Source organism: Cricetulus griseus (genome assembly GCF_003668045.3).
Source record: "Cricetulus griseus strain 17A/GY chromosome 1 unlocalized genomic scaffold, alternate assembly CriGri-PICRH-1.0 chr1_0, whole genome shotgun sequence".
Classification (NCBI taxonomy): Eukaryota; Metazoa; Chordata; class Mammalia; order Rodentia; family Cricetidae; genus Cricetulus; species Cricetulus griseus.
The window spans coordinates 16,396,700-16,417,076 of NW_023276806.1; the positions used below are offsets into that span (position 1 = coordinate 16,396,700).

The 20,377-nt window shown below is 44.2% G+C and overlaps 1 protein-coding gene across 3 annotated transcripts in view; it reads right to left on the minus strand.

The window, feature by feature from the left end:
• Positions 1-3,808: 3,808 nt before the first annotated feature.
• Positions 3,809-20,377, minus strand: part of Kyat3 (kynurenine aminotransferase 3) — a 50,238-nt gene continuing 33,669 nt past the window's right edge. For all 3 annotated transcript variants that reach the window (XM_027395878.1, XM_027395879.2, XM_027395880.2), the window contains 6 exons: positions 16,735-16,811; positions 15,216-15,305; positions 14,058-14,244; positions 10,525-10,598; positions 9,982-10,068; positions 3,809-4,060 (listed from right to left, as the gene is read on the minus strand). In XM_027395878.1, the coding sequence (XP_027251679.1) occupies positions 3,998-4,060; positions 9,982-10,068; positions 10,525-10,598; positions 14,058-14,244; positions 15,216-15,305; positions 16,735-16,811 (578 nt within the window). In that variant the 3' untranslated portion in view covers positions 3,809-3,997. The remainder of the gene's footprint in view (positions 4,061-9,981; positions 10,069-10,524; positions 10,599-14,057; positions 14,245-15,215; positions 15,306-16,734; positions 16,812-20,377) is intronic.

A 20,377-nucleotide genomic window follows, 5' to 3' on the forward strand; every position in this document is an offset into this window, starting at 1 on the left:
GACAAAAGGTCTTTTTTTTCCCCCTAGCTAGTACCTTTTGAGACACTTAGGACTAATTTCACAAAAAGCTGGTACCCTGGCCTTTTAGCTTAAACAGTAGAAATAATCCAAGGAAAAGTTGGACACTGCTTTCTAACAGCTAGACTGTAGTTTCACTTTATTTCCTCTGGAATAAAAAAAAGTCTTCATGAATTCCTTATTATCGAGGATTGTCTGTATGTTTAGTTAGTGACAGAATGACATCAAAGAATGACTTATCTAATGGGAGATCTGTAGGTGACTTGTTGGCCCTGTAGCAGACCTGTTCATATCAGTCATGGTTCTCCAGAAAAAGGGAACAATTGTGTGTGTAGACATATATAAAAAACACTTATTTGAAAGCTTTGGTTCATGTGATTGGGGGGGCTGGCAGGTACACAGTCTTGCTGCTGTGTTTGTGTATTGCCTTTTGTTTTGTCCAAAGCTTCAATTCATCACATGATACTTGTTCATATTGTAAAGGTGACCTGTTTGATTCAAAACCCACTGTTTTCAAGACTAAAGGTGTTGCTGAATGGTGGAGTGTACACTTTGATCCTTATCACAAAAACACAGGACAAAATCCTCACATACAAGCAACAGTAGCAACAACAATGCAAAAGTTCAAAACTAAAACAAAAGCCATCCATTTTGATGGTAATCTCATCTAAAGTCATTTTGAGAGAAACATCGTAAAGAAAGTTTGTTCACATATGCACAGGTGGCGAGAGGAGCTGTGAACAAATCCAAGCCTGGCTGCAAAGGGCAGGCTCAAGGCCAGTTGAAAAAATGTTCCAAGTTCTCAGCAAGGCTGACAGGCGAAGTTCCATGAGAACTTAGAATGCCATGTAACAGCTGTCTACAGGGGTTCTAAGCCTTACTGTTTTTTGTCTGGGACTCAAGCAAAGGGCCTTGCGTGTGCCAGTGAGTGCTGTACCACTGAGCTCCATTCCCAACTATGAGCTTTCCTTTGGAGAGCTGGACCCAATTTTTAATTAACAACCTTCCCTACTCTATCACTGTCCTCATCTTATGTGTCCAGGACAGGTTTAGGGATGGCCTTTGTTGCTATGTGGATGAAGAGAGGACAGATGCCAGCTCAGGTAGATCGCAAGCAGCTTCTGTTATGAATACAGCACAAGGGGGACCTTGGAATAGTCCCAGGGCGGGTGAGGGCCAAATGCGCCATCAGGCACAACTCTCATGGGAAGAAAGATTTATTGGGGAAGGAAAGGGAGTGGGGGAAGGGAAAGAGAGAAGAAAGACACACAGAGAGGAGAGAGAGAGTGAGACAGACATCTGTCTGCCTCCTCAGAGAAATGGCAGAAAGAGAGTGGGAGTAGGCAGTGCCCATTTTTCTTTTCTTTTTTTTCTGTTTTCTTTTTCTTGGTTTTTCAAGACAGGGTTTCTCTGTGGCTTTGGAGGCTGTCGGGAACTAGCTCTGGAGACCAGGCTGGTCTTGAACTCACAGAGAACCGCCTGCCTCTGCCTCCCAAGTGCTGGGATTAAAGGCATGTGAAGGGACTGCCTGTGCTTGCCTAGAGCCAAGGTAATGCTTGCCTTGTGCACAGGGATGACACACTGAGCCAGATTCCCAATGGGTGGGGCCAGGTTTGCATTCACCTGGATAATAACAGTTTTTGTCTTTTTGTTTTTCCCACAAAAAGGTGACTCTGCTTTGACTCAGTTGTGCTGGTGGTGGACTGTGATGTCGAAGACAAAGTGGATATTTTTGTTCAGAGAATATTAGCAATCACTGACATCGGGACAGGTAGAGAAAACTCACTCGGGGATCACAGAGTGGTATCTGTCAAAGGCTAAGGATGTGAACTTGTACCTGCTAATACATGCCTGCTTGTGTTCAGCAGCCCTGGTGCATGCGGAGAACTTTAGCCCCAGGGTGGAGTTCTTTTTTTTTTTCTAGATGTTTTTTAATTTGAATTAGAAACAAGATTGTTTTACATGTCAATCCCAGTTCCCTCACTCTTCCTTCCCTACCAACCTCCCCTCCAACCCACCTATCACATATCCTTTCTGATCCCCAGGGTGGGTGAGGCCTTCCATAGGGGTCATTAGAGTCTATCATATCCTTTGGGATAGGGCCTAGGCCCAACCCCCGTGTGTCTTTGCTCAGGGAGTAACCCTCTATGTGGAATGGGCTCCTAAAGTTCACATCTGTGCTAGGGATAAGTACTGAACTACTACAGAGGTCCCGTAGATTTCTGAGATTTCCTCACTGAAACCCACGTTCCTGGGGTCTCGATCAGTCCCATGCTGGTATTCCAGCTATCAGTCTGGGGACCAAGAGCTCCCTGTTCTTCAGGTCAGCTGTTTCTGTGGGTTTCACCAGCCTGGTCTGGATCCCTTTGCTCATCACTGGTTCTTCTCTGCAGTTCAGCTCAGTGACTAGTTGTGGGTATCTGCTTCTAATTCCACCAGCTGCTGGATGAAGGCTCTAGGATGACATATAAGTCAGTCATTAATCTCATTATCAGGGGAGGGCATTTAAGGTAGACTCTCCTCTGTTGCTTAGATTGTTAACTGGTGTCATCCTTGTAGATCTCCAGACATTTCTCTAGTGCCTGATTTTTCTGTAAACCTAAAATGTCTCCCTCTATTATGGTATCTCCTTTCTTGTTTTGGGCCAGCTAGGCAAGTTCAAACAATATGGCAATAAGTCAAAGTGTCCTGGCCGGGGTGACAGAACAATGGAAACTAGGGTCGGCGAGGAAACCAGTGTAGTTGTGAGGTCTAATAGGAATTGCACTGAAGGGCCTGTGAAGAACAGCACATTGCAATCTGTGCAAAACTCACGGGTGGGGGGGGGGTCAGGTCCTGAGATTATTTATTATCTCTCAAGGAAAGGTCTTGAGTCTGTCTTAAAAAGGCTCTGAGTGGCCCGGCGGTGGTGGCGCACGCCTTTAATCCCAGAACTCGGGAGGCAGAGGCAGGTGGATCTCTGTGAGTTCAAGGCCAGCCTGGTCTACAAGAGCTAATTCCAGGACAGCCTCCAAAGCCACAGAGAAACCCTGTCTCAAAAAAACAACAACAACAAAGGCTCTAAGCTAATGCTGATGTAAGGGGCTATGGACCATTTTCTGAGACACATCGGGTTTGTAATTGTAATACATTTAAAGAGGGTCAGAGAGGGGAAGATGAGGGGAGAGGGAGAGAGACAACACAGCCATGAAAACATGAGCTGGAGGATGGGTGGGGGCGGGGTTGTTCAGGACACCACGAGCTAGAGGACAGGTGGTTATAGTGAGATGATGAATTTACATCTCACAGGTGAAACAGTTTCAAGGTGTGGCCAAGGGAGTGGGTGGCTCAGCTGGAGTAGAGGTGAACTACAGCAGAGGCAGCAAGGTCAAGGGAGGAGGAACCCAGCAGCCCTTATGGACCTTGATGCCACCCGCAAGGCACCGCAGCACTAGGAACAGAGAAGCAAAGTCAGGAGCAAAGTTCAGTGCCCTTGGGAGGGAGCTATAGGCACCGACACAGTGGCTTGGTTCCCGGCACTATGGAAAAGTGAAACTGGCTGACATCATGAGTCTGTAGCTTACCATGATCTCTACAGACTGAGCCAGGAATCCACAAGCTTCACATGAAGTATGTGCTGCTTCTGTTTGTGTCTTTCATTTTCCTGAGTGTCTCGTGTAGCCCACGACGACCTCCAGCCTCCACCTCCCAAGTGCGGGTCTTGCAGGCACATGCCACCACAGTAAATGTCAATGTGATTTCTGTTTCCATGTATGAGCAAATGCCACACAGAGAGACTGCCCCCCACAAATTTACAGTGTAAGGTGTTTTAATATATTCCAACTGAATAAAACCAGAATGTACTGGATATTGTTAGGAATAGGGTTAATTTTAGAAAGACCGTGGAAATGTTTCAGATGGTCTCCTTTTAGTGCCTGTGAGGGGGCAGCTCTCAGTAGTAAGCCCTTGCAAGAGGCTGGGGAAGGCACACAGGTTCACATCAAGACTTCGGGCTGCTCCATGCCTTGATGATTTCTTCAGCAGCATCCAGTGTGCTGTCTTTCTGGAGATTAATAAAAGAATTGTATCGTTACATACCAATATAGCAATGTTTAATCACAGAAGATATACCCACGTGGTGGTGGTGGTGACCGTGGCCCATGCCTTTAATCCTAGCACTTGGGAGATAGAGGCAGGGTTTGAGTTTGAGGACGGCCTGGGTTACGTAGAGAAACCCTGTTTCAAAAGCCAAAACAAAACAAAATAAAAACCACTGAAGGCATAAAAAACTATCTATTTTTATGTGAAGAAACAATTTCAAAGTAAAAACACAAATGCAAAAACCAAAATGTGAGGGTTGGAAAGATGGCTCAGTGGTTAAGTGTCTCTGTCGATTCTAGAGTTTATATATTTTCCTTCTGTGGTCTTTGATAGAGTTAAAGACAGATAGTTATGGTTATAGTTTTCTTCAGTTATTATAAAAGATAAGTTACCTTTCTTTTTATTTAGACAGAAAAGAGGAGATGATGGGGAAAGTACTTCTGTGTATGTTTAATAAAGCTGTTTGGCCAATGAAACAGCAAGTTTGACAGGACTAGGAGTCAAAGAGGATTCTGGGAAATGTAGTAGAGAAGTGGTGATCCAGGCAGGAAGTGACATAGCAAGGAGACTCATATTTAAGCAAAGGAAACAGGAAGTGTCCCCTTTTCCCTCTGCTCTTCCTCCAGCAGAGCAATGTGATCCACCGGCAAGGAGGGATGCCAATAAGGCATCAAGTCTTATAAAATATATAGATATATGATAGTTAAGACTGAGCTAACAGATGAGAAATCCTAGTCATGGGCCAAACAGCATTGTACCTAATACAAGTTTCTGTGAATTAATTTGGGCCCTAACTCAGGTGGGCGGCTGGCAGAAAGCTCACACGTGGCAGTGGGGCTCGGCGGCTTTTGGTGGAAAGATTTATCGTAACAGTTAAGGTTGTGTACTGTTTTTGCACAGGACTCCTGTGGGGTGGGGTGGCTCACAAAACTGCCTAAAACTCCAGCTCCAGGGGCTAGGATGACCTCTTTTGCCCTATATGAACACACTCTCTCTTTCTTTCTCTCTCTCTCTCTTTCTCTCTCTCTCTCTCTCTCTCACACACACACACACACACACACACACACACACGCACACACACTCACAAATATTGTTAAAAGAAAACAAAAACTAAAAAACTGAAAGCAGCTATGTAATTAATTTTAACTAGAGAAAGAAGCCAATGACTTCAGAGGCGACTATATTGGAAAATAACCGGCGGCGCGACTTCTCCCCACTTTCCCTGTCAATCCCTCCATTCTCCAAGACAACCTCTCTCAGCAGTTGTTAGGTTTAGTTCTAATGGCTGCCATTCAAACCCAGTCATATGCTCAGGCTTCTATTTCCTTATCTGTGAAAACTGTATTATTCACTATAGTTTGCCTTCAGTGAGGAAAATAGTTCATTCTAATCAATACTCTGGGGAAAACTGCTATGATTATTGAAAACTAATCCTCTTAGCCTCTGAATAGGCAATTCATGTTTTGTTTACATTTTATCTTTTTTTTTTGTAAGAGTGCTCTGTCTGCATGTATGCCTGAATGACAGAAGAGGGCATCAAATCCCATTATAGATCATTATAGATGGTGTGAGTCACCCTGTGGTTGCTGGGTATTGAACTTAGGACCTTTAGGAGAGTAGCCAGTGCTTTTAACTGGTGACCCATCTCTCCATCCCAGCAATGCATGTTCATGATATAAAAGTAAATGGAAGAGCTAATAGTGGAAATCTAGTCTTATGTTTTTCTCTCCTCCCTCCCTCTCTCCTTCCATCCCTCCCTCCATCCCTCTACCATTGCTACTAAAATGGTTAGGCAGGAAAGCCAACTTCTGGGGCTGAGAGAAGAGGGTACCACATTTGGAGGCTGGGAGCCCAAGCAGCCTAGAGTAGCATGGTGTAGCCAGGGCAGCCACTGTGCATGCCAAAGGTGCTGACATCAGCAGAGGAAGTTCTGACCCGACACAGGGGTCCAAGTTGCTGAAGCATCTGTGTGGTAGGGCAGCCCATGCAGGGTACTGACATTGAGTGGAGTAGGGGAGGCACCTGCCATGAGGTGTGAGAGCCCGAAAGTGGGATCAGAGAATGCCTAGTGTTGGGGCATAGAGGCTTTGAGGAAGGCACCTCTGAGGGAAAATGGTAGAACAGGGTCTGGGATCAGTGTGTTGGTAGGGTCATCCACTGAGGGGTGTGTGTGTGTGTGTGTGTGTGTGTGTGTGTGTGTGTGTGTGTGTGCACACTCGAGAATGTGATTGTGTGACTGGCCAGAGGTCAATCACATACAGAGGTATTAAGTAATTAGATGATGGGAACCAGGTTTAACTCTTGAAGAAGGGAGTTACAAACACAGAAATGGAAAAATTACAATTAACGCTATGATAGTTTTCAATAAATATAGATATGAGTACATATGCAATCAATTCTGTCTACCTAAGGATTCTGCTTCTCAACCAACTGATGACAGAAATATGTGAGAGAAAAAATTACACCTGCACAAAGCATACACATATTTCTTTTTCTTGTTATGATTCACAAACAATACACTATAACATCTATTTGCATGGAGTTACATCGTATTAGATTGTAAATAACCTAGAGATGATTTAAAGTATACAGAAGGATGTGCATACATTATAGACAAATAGTGTTCCATTTATATAAGTCACGTGAATATCCTGGAGTTTGGTAAGCAGATTTGTGGGAGTATGAAACTAATCACCCTTTGTTACAGAGGTGTGACTGACAGATAAATGTTCATGTGGACAAATGCATTTATATATTCTCTACCTCTGACTACTGGGAGGGCCTAGAAACAGCAACGCACAATAGCAGTGAACACTCTCACTATCTAAATCTTGATTTAAAGGAAAAACTCTGCTGTAGGGCTGGAGAGCTGGCCCAGTAACTAAGAGCAATTGTTCGTTTTTGCAGTGAATATTCTGAAGGCTGCTTTGTTCATGTGTCTTTCCTTTTTATTTCGATGCCCTTTGAAGATGTGTATCTCAATGCCTTTGTGATTATGAAGGGCTTTCTGACTGAATGCCCACGGTAAGCTGGTGGGAGATGTCCTTCTGTGTATATGCCTCTCTTATTAGTTAATGAATAAAACACTGTTGACCAATAGGGAAGCACAATAGGTGGGACTAGGCGTGGAGGAGGATTCTGGGGAGTGTAGGAAAGAGACAGGAGCGGCCATGTGATCCCAGGAAGACAGGATGCATAAGGCCAGCGTCCTCAATAATATAAGTTCTTGTAAAATATATAGATTAGTTATGGTTGATAATTAAGACTGAGCTATCAAGTAAGAAATCCTAGTCATCAGCTAGCATCATTGTAACTAATATTAATCTCTGTGTATTCTTTTGGTGGTCCTAACATGGTGGGGGGAAAGTCCAGCGGCTGGCAGAAAGATTTATCGTTACAAAATGGTGTCAGGACGTGGTATTAAGCTCTCCCTGCCGGTGATCTGAGGAGTGTATGTGCTGCCGTGCGACCTGAAGATGGATTTGTAGATTTTTAAGTTTTTATTTATTTTTACTTCATGTGCACTGGTGTTTTGCCTGCATGTATGCCAGCATGAGGGTGTCATACATCCTCTGGAACTGGAGTTACCGACAGTTGTGAGCTGCCATATTAGGTGCTGGGAATTGAACCCGGGTCCTCTAGAAGAGCAGCCAGTGCTCTTAAGGGCTGAGACATCTCTCCAGCCCCATGGATTTGCAGATGTTTAGCAACAAGGAAGTGGGCAGTGCTAGAAGACAACAGAAATTCTCTCTTGTTCCTCAGTAAGTTTAATACAACTCTAATGCAGAGACGGAGAGGTCAGCCAACTGGGTACTAATTACATGCCCTAACTGAAGACCTTTCCTCCAATTTGCCTCAACCCAACTTTTGGCAACACTTGACAGATAAATGAGGAAATCCGCAGCCCAACCAGAATTTCCTTTCACCTAGCCTCAGTGTTTAAATAACATGACTACAGACTTGTGTCCTGTTTCTCCCACTGTCAGAACGTCTGCAACTCCTACTGTTCTTGGTACCTGCTGTCCACTGGCTCCATCTATTACTTGAGACACAGATCCTTTCTAGGCATTGTGTCCTTCTACCATTACTTTAGCAATACTTGGCCACCCTTCCCTACATGCTGGCTAATTTGTGAAATCATTTTATAACTCTCCTGAGTTATTTCCAAGAAGAGAAAAGGGCAGGGCTGTGTTTACTGGTTTACAATTGAAGTTTGTTTTTGTTTGCTTTGTTTTTAAGGCAGGGCTTCTCTGTGTAGCTCTGACTGTCCTGGAACTCAAACTCACTGTGTAGATCAGGCTAGCCTTGAACTCAAGAGATTTTCCTGCTTCTGCCTCCCAAGTGTTGGGATTAAAGATGTAGACTACCACTCCCAGCTAAAACTGAAGTCCTAAGGTGACTTTTTCCTTCTGTTGATTATGTTTGTATTTTCAAATAATGTATTTATAAAGATGGCCTCTGGTTTGTGGTGGCTCTGTTGGCTATTTTTTCATTTGATGACGACAGACAGTAGCAACCATGCTCTGAATTTTGATATTTTACCGTATATTTTGATGATGTATATAGCAAGGAGCCTCATGATCTGAAAGACAAATGGCTGCTACCCCAGCTATGCTGCATTGCTAATATACATTTTTCAGCCTCATGGTTGTGGTAAATGCATTTTCAACCTAAAGTATTTTTAACAAGGCTTACCTGAATATGTCTTCATTGTAAGTGGAGACACACTAGGACTTATTTTAGGCCAACCATTATGGTGGTATGCTTTATTAACCTTACCTTTTCTTACCTTACATTGTTCTATTGTAAATACTTACATTCTATTCATGGCAAGTCTTTTGTGGATAGGTTATCTCAAAAAGTAAACAAATAGTATTTACCAGGGGATGGTGGCAACACATGTCTTTAATCCCTGCACTCAAGAGGCAGAGGTAGATGGATCTCTGCGAGTTCCAGGACAGCCAAGGCTACACAAAGAAAGCCTACCTCGAATCACAAAAACAGAACAAAACAAAAAAAGTATTTATGTTATGTTAGATAGACTATGGATGAATGAGTTGAGTCAGTAGAGAGACTGCCTCAGTCTCACAGTGTTTTGAGTAGCCATAACATGCATGTGTGATATATATATATATATTATTTGCATGTTGATGGGGCAAGTGTGTGTGCATACCTGCGGAGACCTGAAACACGGGACATTGATGTCGTGTTTATATATTGAAGCAGGGTCTCCCTGAATCCAGAGCTCGTCAACTCTGGGCTAATGTAGCCATCAGCTTAGGGGATTACAGGGCTCTGCCTGTGTCTTGCTTCTATGTGGGTTCTGGGTATCTGAGCGCTGGTCTTCACGCTTACCCAGCAAGAGCTTTCTCCACTGAGCCACTCTGCAGCCCAGTAATAACATCTTAAAAACAGCAGATCTTCTAGGATGGCCTAATGGTGATGAACGCTCTCAGCTAGCCATAGAGACATCTTTTATTTTCATTTTAAAACAATTCATTCTTCTCCTTTTTTTTTAAGCCATGTGTATGTGAATGTGTCTGTGTGAGCACACGCCACAGACGCAAGAAAGCCAATGGCACATATCCTTCCACATAGGCCAGAGGAGGGTGTGGGATTGTATTGGTTCCCCTCTCAAAAGGCTGACACAAGGATGGTGGCTCCTGTCACGAGACAGGGGGCAGCCTGGGCTACAGAGTGAGACCCTGTTTCAAGACACCACAAATAAAGAAACAAAAACCAGCAAACAGAAGCTGAATATGACTTACAGTTAACCTCATGGCACTAAGTCTTGTCGCTTCGCATACATCATTTTTAGAAACAGGAAAGAGGTGCTTTACAGATTGGCATACGAGACACATTTGTGAGAATACAGACACTTACTTTAATGAAGCAGAACCGCACCAACTTCTCAAACTGTGATTTAGACTCTGAGTCACAGAATGCTGAAACAGGGATGCCTGACAGTTTCTGAAAACAAAGGAAGATGATGCAATAGGAAAGCTACACACATTCCAAATGTTACTAAGAGACCACAGATTAATTAAAAATAGATACTGTTGATGGTCATAATTCTCAAAAAGAAAAATATTTTTAAAATCCCTCAAAGAGTCCTAAGTGGACAGTTTGGATGAAAGCTAGAATTAGGGCAGTATGCTCGCTCACATGGTTTACCTGTCACTGGGGAAGCAGAGGTCACTTAGAGGCAGGCAGCTCTCTAAGAGTTTAAGGCTAGCCTCGTCGTCCCCATGGCAAGTTGCCGGCATGCCAACACTACATCATAAGACTCTGTCTCAAAAAAAAAACTAAGCTAAACTAAACTAAAAATTTTAAATAAAGAAAAGAGGAAGAAACAAAGCTAGAATTCAGGATGATTCAAAGCACTTTGAACGATAAAACAGCACAGCAGAGGTCAGTAAACATTACCTTATTTTTCGTCATCCACTTCACAAATTTATAGTCATAAGGCTCATCGCTCTTCATGTCGGAGAGGTCAGCATCTACAACCACAGGGAAGGGTGGGTGGAGGGTGAATTATATTTGAGACAACAAGGCTTTCACTTAGGCTTGTCAAGATCCAAAATTTCTCCTGACTCACACAGGTTTGACCTAGAACTTCTAGAGGTTATGGATACACTGCAATGGAGTCTTACATGACATGATGAGCTTGACTGACATACTGACGCTGCACTCACACACAGTGGACCACGCAAGTCCATGTAGCCACCAGCACAGGGAGAGAAGGGCATGGGAAGCAATGGGGAGTGCCCCTTCTCCCTCAGAAAGACGAACCCATGATGCTAGTCTTTGTCAGCTGTCAGTAAGGATGTGACAGCACCAGTGTCATTCGGCTCTCGTGAGAATGTGATATTTACAGAGTTCAGAATAAAGACCTGCCATTCCATATGTTTTCAATAACTATTAAATGGTCAGTCATCGCTCTTCATTGTAAAGTGTAATGGTAATTATGGTTTACATTTATAATTTTTGAAATAGCATTTCCCATTGTAGTCCAGGCTGGATTGGAACTATGGCCTTGAACACACGGCAAGTGTCCTGCTTCTTGAGTGCTGGGATTATTGATGTGTACACTATGCCTGGTTATTTTCCTTTTAAATTATTTATTTTGATTTTTAATTGTGTGTATGTACATGGGCTTGTGCATGTGTGTGGTATCCAAGAAAGCAAGAAGAAGGTGTGTGATCCCTGGAGTTGGAATTACAGGCTGTTGTGAGCTGCCTTACTTGGGTGCTGGGAACTGAACTCTGTTCCTCTGCAAGAGCAATATGTGCTCTGACCTACAGAGCCATCTCTCCTTTCCAATACCACCCCCCCCCCGGTTTTTTTTTTTTTTTTGTTTGTTTGTTTGTTGTTTGTTTGTTTGTTTTTCTCGAGACAGGGTTTCTCTATGGCTTTGGAGCCTGTCCTGGAACTAGCTCTTGTAGACCAGGCTGGTCTCAAACTCACAGAGATCCGTCTGCCTCTGCCTCCCAAGTGCTGGGATTAAAGGCATGTAGCTCCTGGCTACCTTTAATCTTATGCTATCACCAGATGAAATTTTAGTTTTTTATCTTTAGAAGAAGGGGAGAACTAAATCCTAGTATAGGACACAATTCACACACAGTTAATTAAATTTTGTTCATGTGAGGCAAGGCTGAGATATTAATATTTCCCCCATAGGTATTGTGTCATAAAGAAAGGATAGCCTCCCATTTCCACGGCATCAGAAAGGGTTTTCCATCCAAATCCTTCCGGCTCCTACCTAACCACACTGTATTCAGAACTAAGATACAAGCAGGGTATGAGTGTGAGCGCAGGATGGACTGGCTCTGGCAACATGCAAAGGCTGCTTAGTACACCACTGTGATAAACCCTTCCTCAGAGTCTATTGTCTGGGGAAAACTGGATCCAGTGGAGAACCCCCAGTGTCATTTCCCAGGTGTCCTCCACCTGTTTCCTCAATAAATAAATAAATCTGGGTGGAAAATCTTGTAGATTTGAAACCGAAAGAATAGCTGGTAGGAAGAGATTGGATGCAGGTCAGATGAGAGTCACAGGGGCATCTCAGTCTAAAGAAGTTTCCTGTGGGAGCCAAGGAAGGCTCCTCACCAAGACAAGGAAGGGTATGTTCTGCACAGGCGCACAGTAAAACCTGTGAAGGCCTCACCTCCCCTGCAGCCCAAGGTGGAGCAGGCCTCCCCTGCAGCCCAAGGTGAGGTGGGGGGGGGCATAGCCTGGGATCAGTTCCAGGAAAGGAAAGTCTAGCATCTCGGTTTTCTGAAACCTGGGATAATGTGTGTCACAAAATGATTCCCATGTGAATACAGAGATGAGGGAGCCCCCTCCTCCTTCAGGAGCTTCCTCCACTTTCTCTTAATGAATCCATGTTCATGCTGCCACGCGCACTAAAAGCTAACACACAATCCTTCCCTCTGGTTTCTAAAAGTTAGCATGAATGAGAAACTTCAGTTTTTCAAGTTCAGTGGCATATAATGTTATTACCGTCCAAAATATTGAAAACTATATTAGAGCAATCATAATCAATCAGTAAAGGATACCCAAAGGTTTATTATTACTAATATTTTTAAATATTAAAGAAAGTTTTATGTAGAAAGCTGTCGGGACATGACAAGGACTGACACACAGTGAACAATGCATTGGGAAACTGTGAGATAGGCTCCAGGAAAAAAGGCAGAAGGCCTTTCACCTCCAGTGCATTGTGTTCCCTGGGCTGTTCTTGGGTATGACATCATGCCTCCTGTGATGAACTTTTACATTCAATTTATAAGTCATGTTTATTCTTGATGGATGTCAGAACGTAGCCCTAGAACCCAGTCTAGTGAAAGGATGAGCTGAGTGCTGTTCTCGGTGTACCCGGAATCTGGACGTGGCCTTCTGGCTTGCTTTCATGTCAGACATAATCCATAGCATGTGCCAGGCATTGACCTGTCCCGAGAAGTTCTGGGAAAGGGCTGTTAATATTTAGTATGCTAATATTTAGTTCTGTTAATATTTAGTATTGCCTCTGGTTTTTATTTACATGTTTTTCTGAACTCAAAACCACCTTCTTTGGATCATTACTTTCTTTGTTGCATTCGTATATAAAAGCACACTGAAACTGAAGTAAGATTGTCTATGGCATTAGACTATAGTCCCACCCATTCTCTAAGGTCAACAAGATCCATGTAGAACATTATTAGACTTCCAACTTGAAGATTCATTGGTGGCAATTCAGGATTATATCATCAACTACAGATAATAGAGAGATAAGCATGGGTCAGCAAAATGGCTCAGTCAGTAAAGGCAGTCTGCTGACCTGAACTCAAGTCCCAGAACCCATGTAGTGGAAGAGAAGTGATTTCCAAAGATGTCCTCTGACCCCCCACACATGAGCCCTGTCTTGTGCCCCACACCTCAGTGTAAGATGAATAACTAATCCCATGCTTTCTGGAAACAGTACTAAAAAGATTCCAGATGCATGATGCTGGGGAGTTATTTACAGCTGTCTAAGCCTTCCTGCCTGCAAAGAAGGAGCTAGCAGCATGTCCTAGAAGAGGGTATCTGAGTGCTTCATATGTATGCAGCAGACTCACTGAAGGTCAGTTGTTCCCCTTGTTTACAGCATTCATTTCAGCACCTTTGAAAATCAAGTATTTCCTCATGGCTTCACAACTTCTAGAAACTTCAGTTTTCCAACCAAGTGGCATTTAGAAAACAAACAAAAGAAAACTTTCAAGTGAACTATTGCAAGTGTACTGTTTCATGCTCAGAATTTCCAACTACACACTAGAACACGGTAAATAGTTCTGAAAGAAAAGCGAATTGTTGAAAGTGTTGTAAACACATTCTCTTCTAGAGATAAAATACCATTCTGGTCTTGACACATTTCCCTCATACTACTCTGCTTTCATTTCAAATGTAAGTGTCTGTAGATGTGAAATAGCAAATCCTTTACAAACCTAATGAAGACACGTCAGCGATGATGAAGTAACCCCCATCAGGAATGATGGGTTTCAGGCCAACGCTGTTAAGCAAACGGACCATCCTGTCTCTTTTTACTTCTAATTCCTTCGCCAGAGAATTAAAATAACATTCTGGGCTATCCATGCGCTTGATATCAATCCAAAGAGCCTGGGCCAAGGCTGCCTGCATGTTAAGATAAAAAAAAAAAAAAGTGGAGAGGAAGCATGGTAATGTCAGTTATGGCCCCATTTACTGGAAGAATAAATAAAGGTCATCCAATTAAGATTAGTGGCAAGGAAGTTACAGCCAGATTCCTGTGAACTGTCCAGCTTCATAGGTTAATGAGGAAGGAGTTTTATGTAAATGTTTAAATCCAATGTGACAAACAGAGGAAGACATGACAATCCCAACCGAAAAGGGGTGTTAGATAAAGATGGTGTACTTGGGAACAAAGAGACATGAATCGTTTTCTACTGAGAAGAGCTGAGGTCCAGCTTGTTAAATTTCCATCTAAAGACTGGCCAGAGGGGAGAAGAGGGAGTCAACGTTTCCTGTTACCTAGGAAGGCACAGGAGGAAATTAAAGCCAGCCTGCTGTTCCTTGTTCCTCAGAGGAAATGCTAAAATCATTCTGATCCCAGCAAGGTGGTGTAAGTGACATGGGGGCTAGAAACAAAGGAACCTGTGGGCAACTCCTCCAGCGTACTGACTCAGAAGAGAAGGGAGAAGTGGGAGCAAGAAAAACCAGTATTGTAAAGAGCAAAGCTCTGCTTGTTCTCTGCCTGCTACCCACCTCCCATGCCGTCTTCCTGTATTGCCCAGCCTTACTATGAAGTCTCCGTGTGGCCTGGACTAGCCTGGAACTCATGACTCTCCTGATGGAAGCTTCAAGTGCTAACATGACAGGCATGTACCACTACACCCAGGGACCTTTTCTTTCCTTTTAAATGGCAGTACAAAGAATGACTGAAGTCATCTGTCCCTTAAAATATGTTAGCTTGTGTTACCAGAGCAGCTTTGTAGACATAAATTATGGATCTTGAAATTAGGCTTTATCCAATTTATGTGTCTGCTCCAAAATTCCCAGACTGTGCTAGAAGGGCTTGTTCGTGGAGAATCTGTCTCATTCCCACGTGCACAAAGGCCGACACATACCTGTAAAGGAGTTGCACAAGTGTAAAATGTGTTCTGTTGAACGGTCTGTAAATGTTTTATCAGGTGTTTAGGACCAATGCTCCAGCCAAGCTGGGAAGGGAAAAAATAAAAGCAGATTTCAAAACATAATCTAAGAGTATATATCATATCTAACAGAGTAGTTAGTGTAAGTGACAAACACAGGCAATTCAGAAATATTCCCGGAGGAGAGAGGGGTAAGGCTTGTTTTTTGTGAGGTTCCCAGCTGGGTCTTCACCACTCAGTCTGCTTTCTGAAGGTAAACAAAACCTGTGATGAGTGAGCCAGCCCTTCCCCTCTGCAGTGTGCCACTTCAGGTACTCAGGAGGGACAAAAGTCAGCAGTTGCCCTGGAAGTACAGGCACAAGTAACTGCTCGCAGCTCAGAGGACACCCCCACAATCAGAGCACACCAGTTCCCATTCTCTTGGTCTCCCCGCAGTCCCTGTGCCTTACTTAGCCCTGTCTAGCATGTGTAAGGCTCAAAGACAATTGAATTTCAATTGGGGGATTATTTGTTGTTTTGTGAGACAGTATCTCCTGTAGCCCAGGCTAGCCTTGAACCTCCTGTTGCCCAGGGTAGCCTTGAACTCACTAAAAGAGAATGATGGCTTCCTGATTTTCTTGCTTCCAGTCCCTGTGGCTCAGGATTACAGATCCTGATGAATATACTGTTGTGATCAACAGTACCGTGGCTGGTGCATGGACTCTGAAGGTGGGCTACCTGGCCTGGCTCGAGTTTATTAGCAGTGTAATCTCAGGCAAGACAGTAAAAGTTCCTGTGATTTAGTTTTATAATCTGTAAAACAGGGGTGAAAGCCTTGCCCACTTTACACTGTGCTTATAAGAATGAAAAGAATTAGCATTCTTACAAACACTCAGCGTTCGGGCTACAGTTAAAGCCAGAGTACTAGCCAGTGTTACTTTTCCTCTTTTCATAGGTCAATATTCTTTGTGAAGAAAACGTAATAGTGGTTGATCACTCATAAAAATTTTAAAGTACTTGATTTTTCTTTCTTTTAAGGAAATTACTTGGTCTTAAGAAGAATGAAATGTGGGCCGGTGATATGGTTCAGAGGGTAAGAACTTGCTTGTGGCCAAGCCTGAGGACCCAGGTTCAATCCGTGGGATCCACATGTTGGAGAGAACTGACTGCAATGCATTGCCTGCTCTCCCCACACCCACCACAGCACACGTCCCTGGAACCCAAGTAACTACATGTAATTAAAAAATAAAAGGCGGAAACTTGACATGGCAGCCAAACAAATCAGCAAATATGGAAAAGATCACTAAGTCTAAAACCTCACATATATTATGTGTGCATTTAAAATGCAAAATAGTCTGTAGAAAATAAAGTATGGGTTCAGTTTCTCTTTCCAAGTCAGGGTTTCTGTTTGTAACAGCCTCCTTTTTCTGGAGGGTAATGGGGATTGAACCCAGGCAAAGTACTTGCTCTGCTACTGAGCCACACCCCCAGCCCGGCGGTACCCTCCCCCCCTCACCTTCCAGCCGGTCACACTGAAAGTCTTGCCAGCGCTTCCTATTGTTATTGTTCTCTCCCACATACCAGGAAAAGTGGCTTAAAAAGAAAAGAAAAATAAGCAGATAACTGGCTAACATGCTTCCTTTCCAATTACTTTTCATCTAGTATAATCTAAAAACAATGCAGACAACGTGAACTCAGGGAAAACAGCGATATTAAATGGTATGAGTGTAGTTATTTCAAATGTTTTTCTTAGGTAATATAAATTTAAGCTCATTCAGCTAAAATGTTATAGTGCCTGAAAACATTGCAGTGTTGGACCAAAACAATACGCAGATAGATATGACACGTCTACTACATTTATTTATGTACTTATTTTTCCATCTAGCTGTCTGTCTGTCTTAGGGTTTCTATTGCTGTGAAGAAACACTATGACCATGGCATCTCTACTTAGTGTGTGCTCTAAAACTGAGCCACTGTACAGCGCAGCCATCCTACATGCTGGTTTTGGATGTGACTACTGTGAGCCTTCTCTCCTAGGTCTGTTTCTCCACACCCCCTGGAGCAATGGTTCTCAAATGTGCAGCCTCACTGGGAACATTTAAGGAAGGCAAACCAGGTCTGCTAAAGCCCTGTACTCTGTTTGCTTCGCTTACAATGCCATTGAGGTAAAAATTTCATACTGTATAACCCAGCCCAGTCTACTGCACAGTCATCACTTCCTTTAATTTCAGAACTTTTTTCCCAACCAGAGGCGAGTGAGTCACCAAGCCATTGTTGATGGATACCTTTCAATGTCCTTCATTCACATTTGTCCATCAAATCTTTCTTAGTAACTAAGGCTGGCAAAGGAAACAAACCTCTGCCTCTGAAGAGCTTGAGGTCTAGCAGAGGAAGTAGACCCCAAGTGACAGCAGTGACCCTGTGCTGGGGGCTGGAGTATGTCAGGCAGGAGTGTTAGGCAGTGGCGGAAGGGGAGGGAAGGTCTTCTGGGCCAGGAATGATTTGACTGAAATTTGGAACACCACATCAGCTTAGGCAGGCAGCTGTGCAATTAACATCTTGAACTACAAGTCCTTTGCTGCTGTCACTGTTTGTATACTGAAAGGCATCTCTTCCATGGATCTAGCTGCCATCAAAATTTAGATGATGCAAAAAAACATTCCTTCATAATTGGAGCCTAATCATTCAGCCAGCAATTCCACTTATCTCCAGATGGGGTCTCCTCAGTTTCCTAGAAACACACTTAGCAAAAGCTTCCAACACATACTGTATTTAGGTAAGTCTTTGTACAGCATGGTAACCCAGGCTGCAGCTGAGAAATGGTTACGTGTTTCCTTCTCATTTCAGCTGGAGAGCTCCAGCTCCATAGTTCTACAGCGGTCTAGCCCAGGCTGGCCTTGAAACTCAGACCCTCCTGCTTTAGTCTGAGGAGCGGTGTGGTTTACAGCTGTGTGTCACCATCATTGGCTGGAGTTTCCATTTCTTCAGTCTGAGGAGCGGTGTGGCTTACAGGTGTGTGTCACCATCATTGGCTGGAGTTTCCACTTCTTCAGTCTGAGGAGCGGTGTGGCTTACAGGAGTGTGTCACCATCATTGGCTGGAGTTTCCACTTCTTCAGTCTGAGGAGCGGTGTGGCTTACAGGTGTGTGTCACGATCATTGGCTGGAGTCTCCATTTCTTCAGTCTGAGGAGCCATGTGGCTTACAGGTGTGTGTCACCATCATCGGCTGGAGTTTCCATTTCTTCAGTCTGAGGAGCGGTGTGGCTTACAGGTGTGTGTCACCATCATTGGCTGGAGTTTCCATTTCTTCAGTCTGAGGAGCCATGTGGCTTACAGGTGTGTGTCACCATCATTGGCTGGAGTTTCCATTTCTTCATTCTGAGGAGCGGTGTGGTTTACAGCTGTGTGTCACCATCATTGGCTGGAGTTTCCACTTCTTCAGTCTGAGGAGCCGTGTGGCTTACAGGTGTGTGTCACGATCATTGGCTGGAGTTTCCATTTCTTCAGTCTGAGGAGCCATGTGGCTTACAGGTGTGTGTCACCATCATTGGCTGGAGTTTCCATTTCTTCAGTCTGAGGAGCGGTGTGGCTTACAGGTGTGTGTCACCATCATTGGCTGGAGTTTCCATTTCTTCAGTCTGAGGAGCCATGTGGCTTACAGGTGTGTGTCACCATCATTGGCTGGAGTTTCCATTTCTTCATTCTGAGGAGCGGTGTGGTTTACAGCTGTGTGTCACCATCATTGGCTGGAGTTTCCACTTCTTCAGTCTGAGGAGCGGTGTGGCTTACAGGTGTGTGTCACCATCATTGGCTGGAGTTTCCATTTCTTCAGTCTGAGGAGCGGTGTGGCTTACAGGTGTGTGTCACCATCATTGGCTGGAGTTTCCACTTCTTCAGTCTGAGGAGCGGTGTGGCTTACAGGTGTGTGTCACCATCATTGGCTGGAGTTTCCATTTCTTCAGTCTGAGGAGCTGTGTGGTTTACAGCTGTGTGTCACCATCATTCGCTGGAGTTTCCATTTCTTCCAGTGTGGCTTACAGGTGTGTGTCACCATCATTGGCTGGACTTTCCACTTCTTCAGTCTGAGGAGCAGTGTGGTTTACAGCTGTGTGTCACCATCATTGGCTGGAGTTTCCATTTCTTCAGTCTGAGGAGCCGTGTGGCTTACAGGTGTGTGTCACCATCATTGGCGTTTCCATTTCTTCAGTCTCGTGTGGCTTACGTGTGTCACCATCAGTTTCCAGTCTGAGGAGCGGTGTGGCTTACAGGTGTGTGTCACCATCATTGGCTGGAGTTTCCATTTCTTCGGTCTGAGCAGCGGTGTGGCTTACAGGTGTGTGTCACCATCATCGGCTGGAGTTTCCATTTCTTCGGTCTGAGGAGTGGTGTGGCTTACAAATATGTGTCACCATCATTGGCTGGAGTTTCCATTTCTTCAGTCTGAGGAGCCATGTGGCTTACAGGTGTGTGTCACCATCATTGGCTGGAGTTTCCATTTCTTCAGTCTGAGGATGTGGGTGTGTGTCACCATCATTGGCTGGAGTTTCCATTTCTTCAGTCTGAGGATGGCTTACAGGTGTGTGTCACCATCATTGGCTGGAGTTTCCACTTCTTCAGTCTGAGGAGCCGTGTGGCTTACAGGTGTGTGTCACCATCATTGGCTGGAGTTTCCACTTCTTCAGTCTGAGCAGTGGTGTGGCTTACAGGTGTGTGTCACCATCATCGGCTGGAGTTTCCATTTCTTCAGTCTGAGGAGCTTACAGGTGTGTGAGGAGCGGTGTGGCTTACAGGTGTGTGTCACCATCATTGGCTGGAGTTTCCATTTCTTCAGTCTGAGGAGCGGTGTGGCTTACAGGTGTGTGTCACCATCATTGGCTGGAGTTTCCAGTTCTTCATTCTGAGGAGCGGTGTGGTTTACAGCTGTGTGTCACCATCATTGGCTGGAGTTTCCACTTCTTCAGTCTGAGGAGCCGTGTGGTTTACAGTTGTGTGTCACCATCATTGGCTGGAGTTTCCATTTCTTCAGTCTGAGGAGCGGTGTGGCTTACAGGTGTGTGTCACCATCATTGGCTGGAGTTTCCACTTCTTCAGTCTGAGGAGCGGTGTGGCTTACAGCTGTGTGTCACCATCATTGGCTGGAGTTTCCATTTCTTCAGTC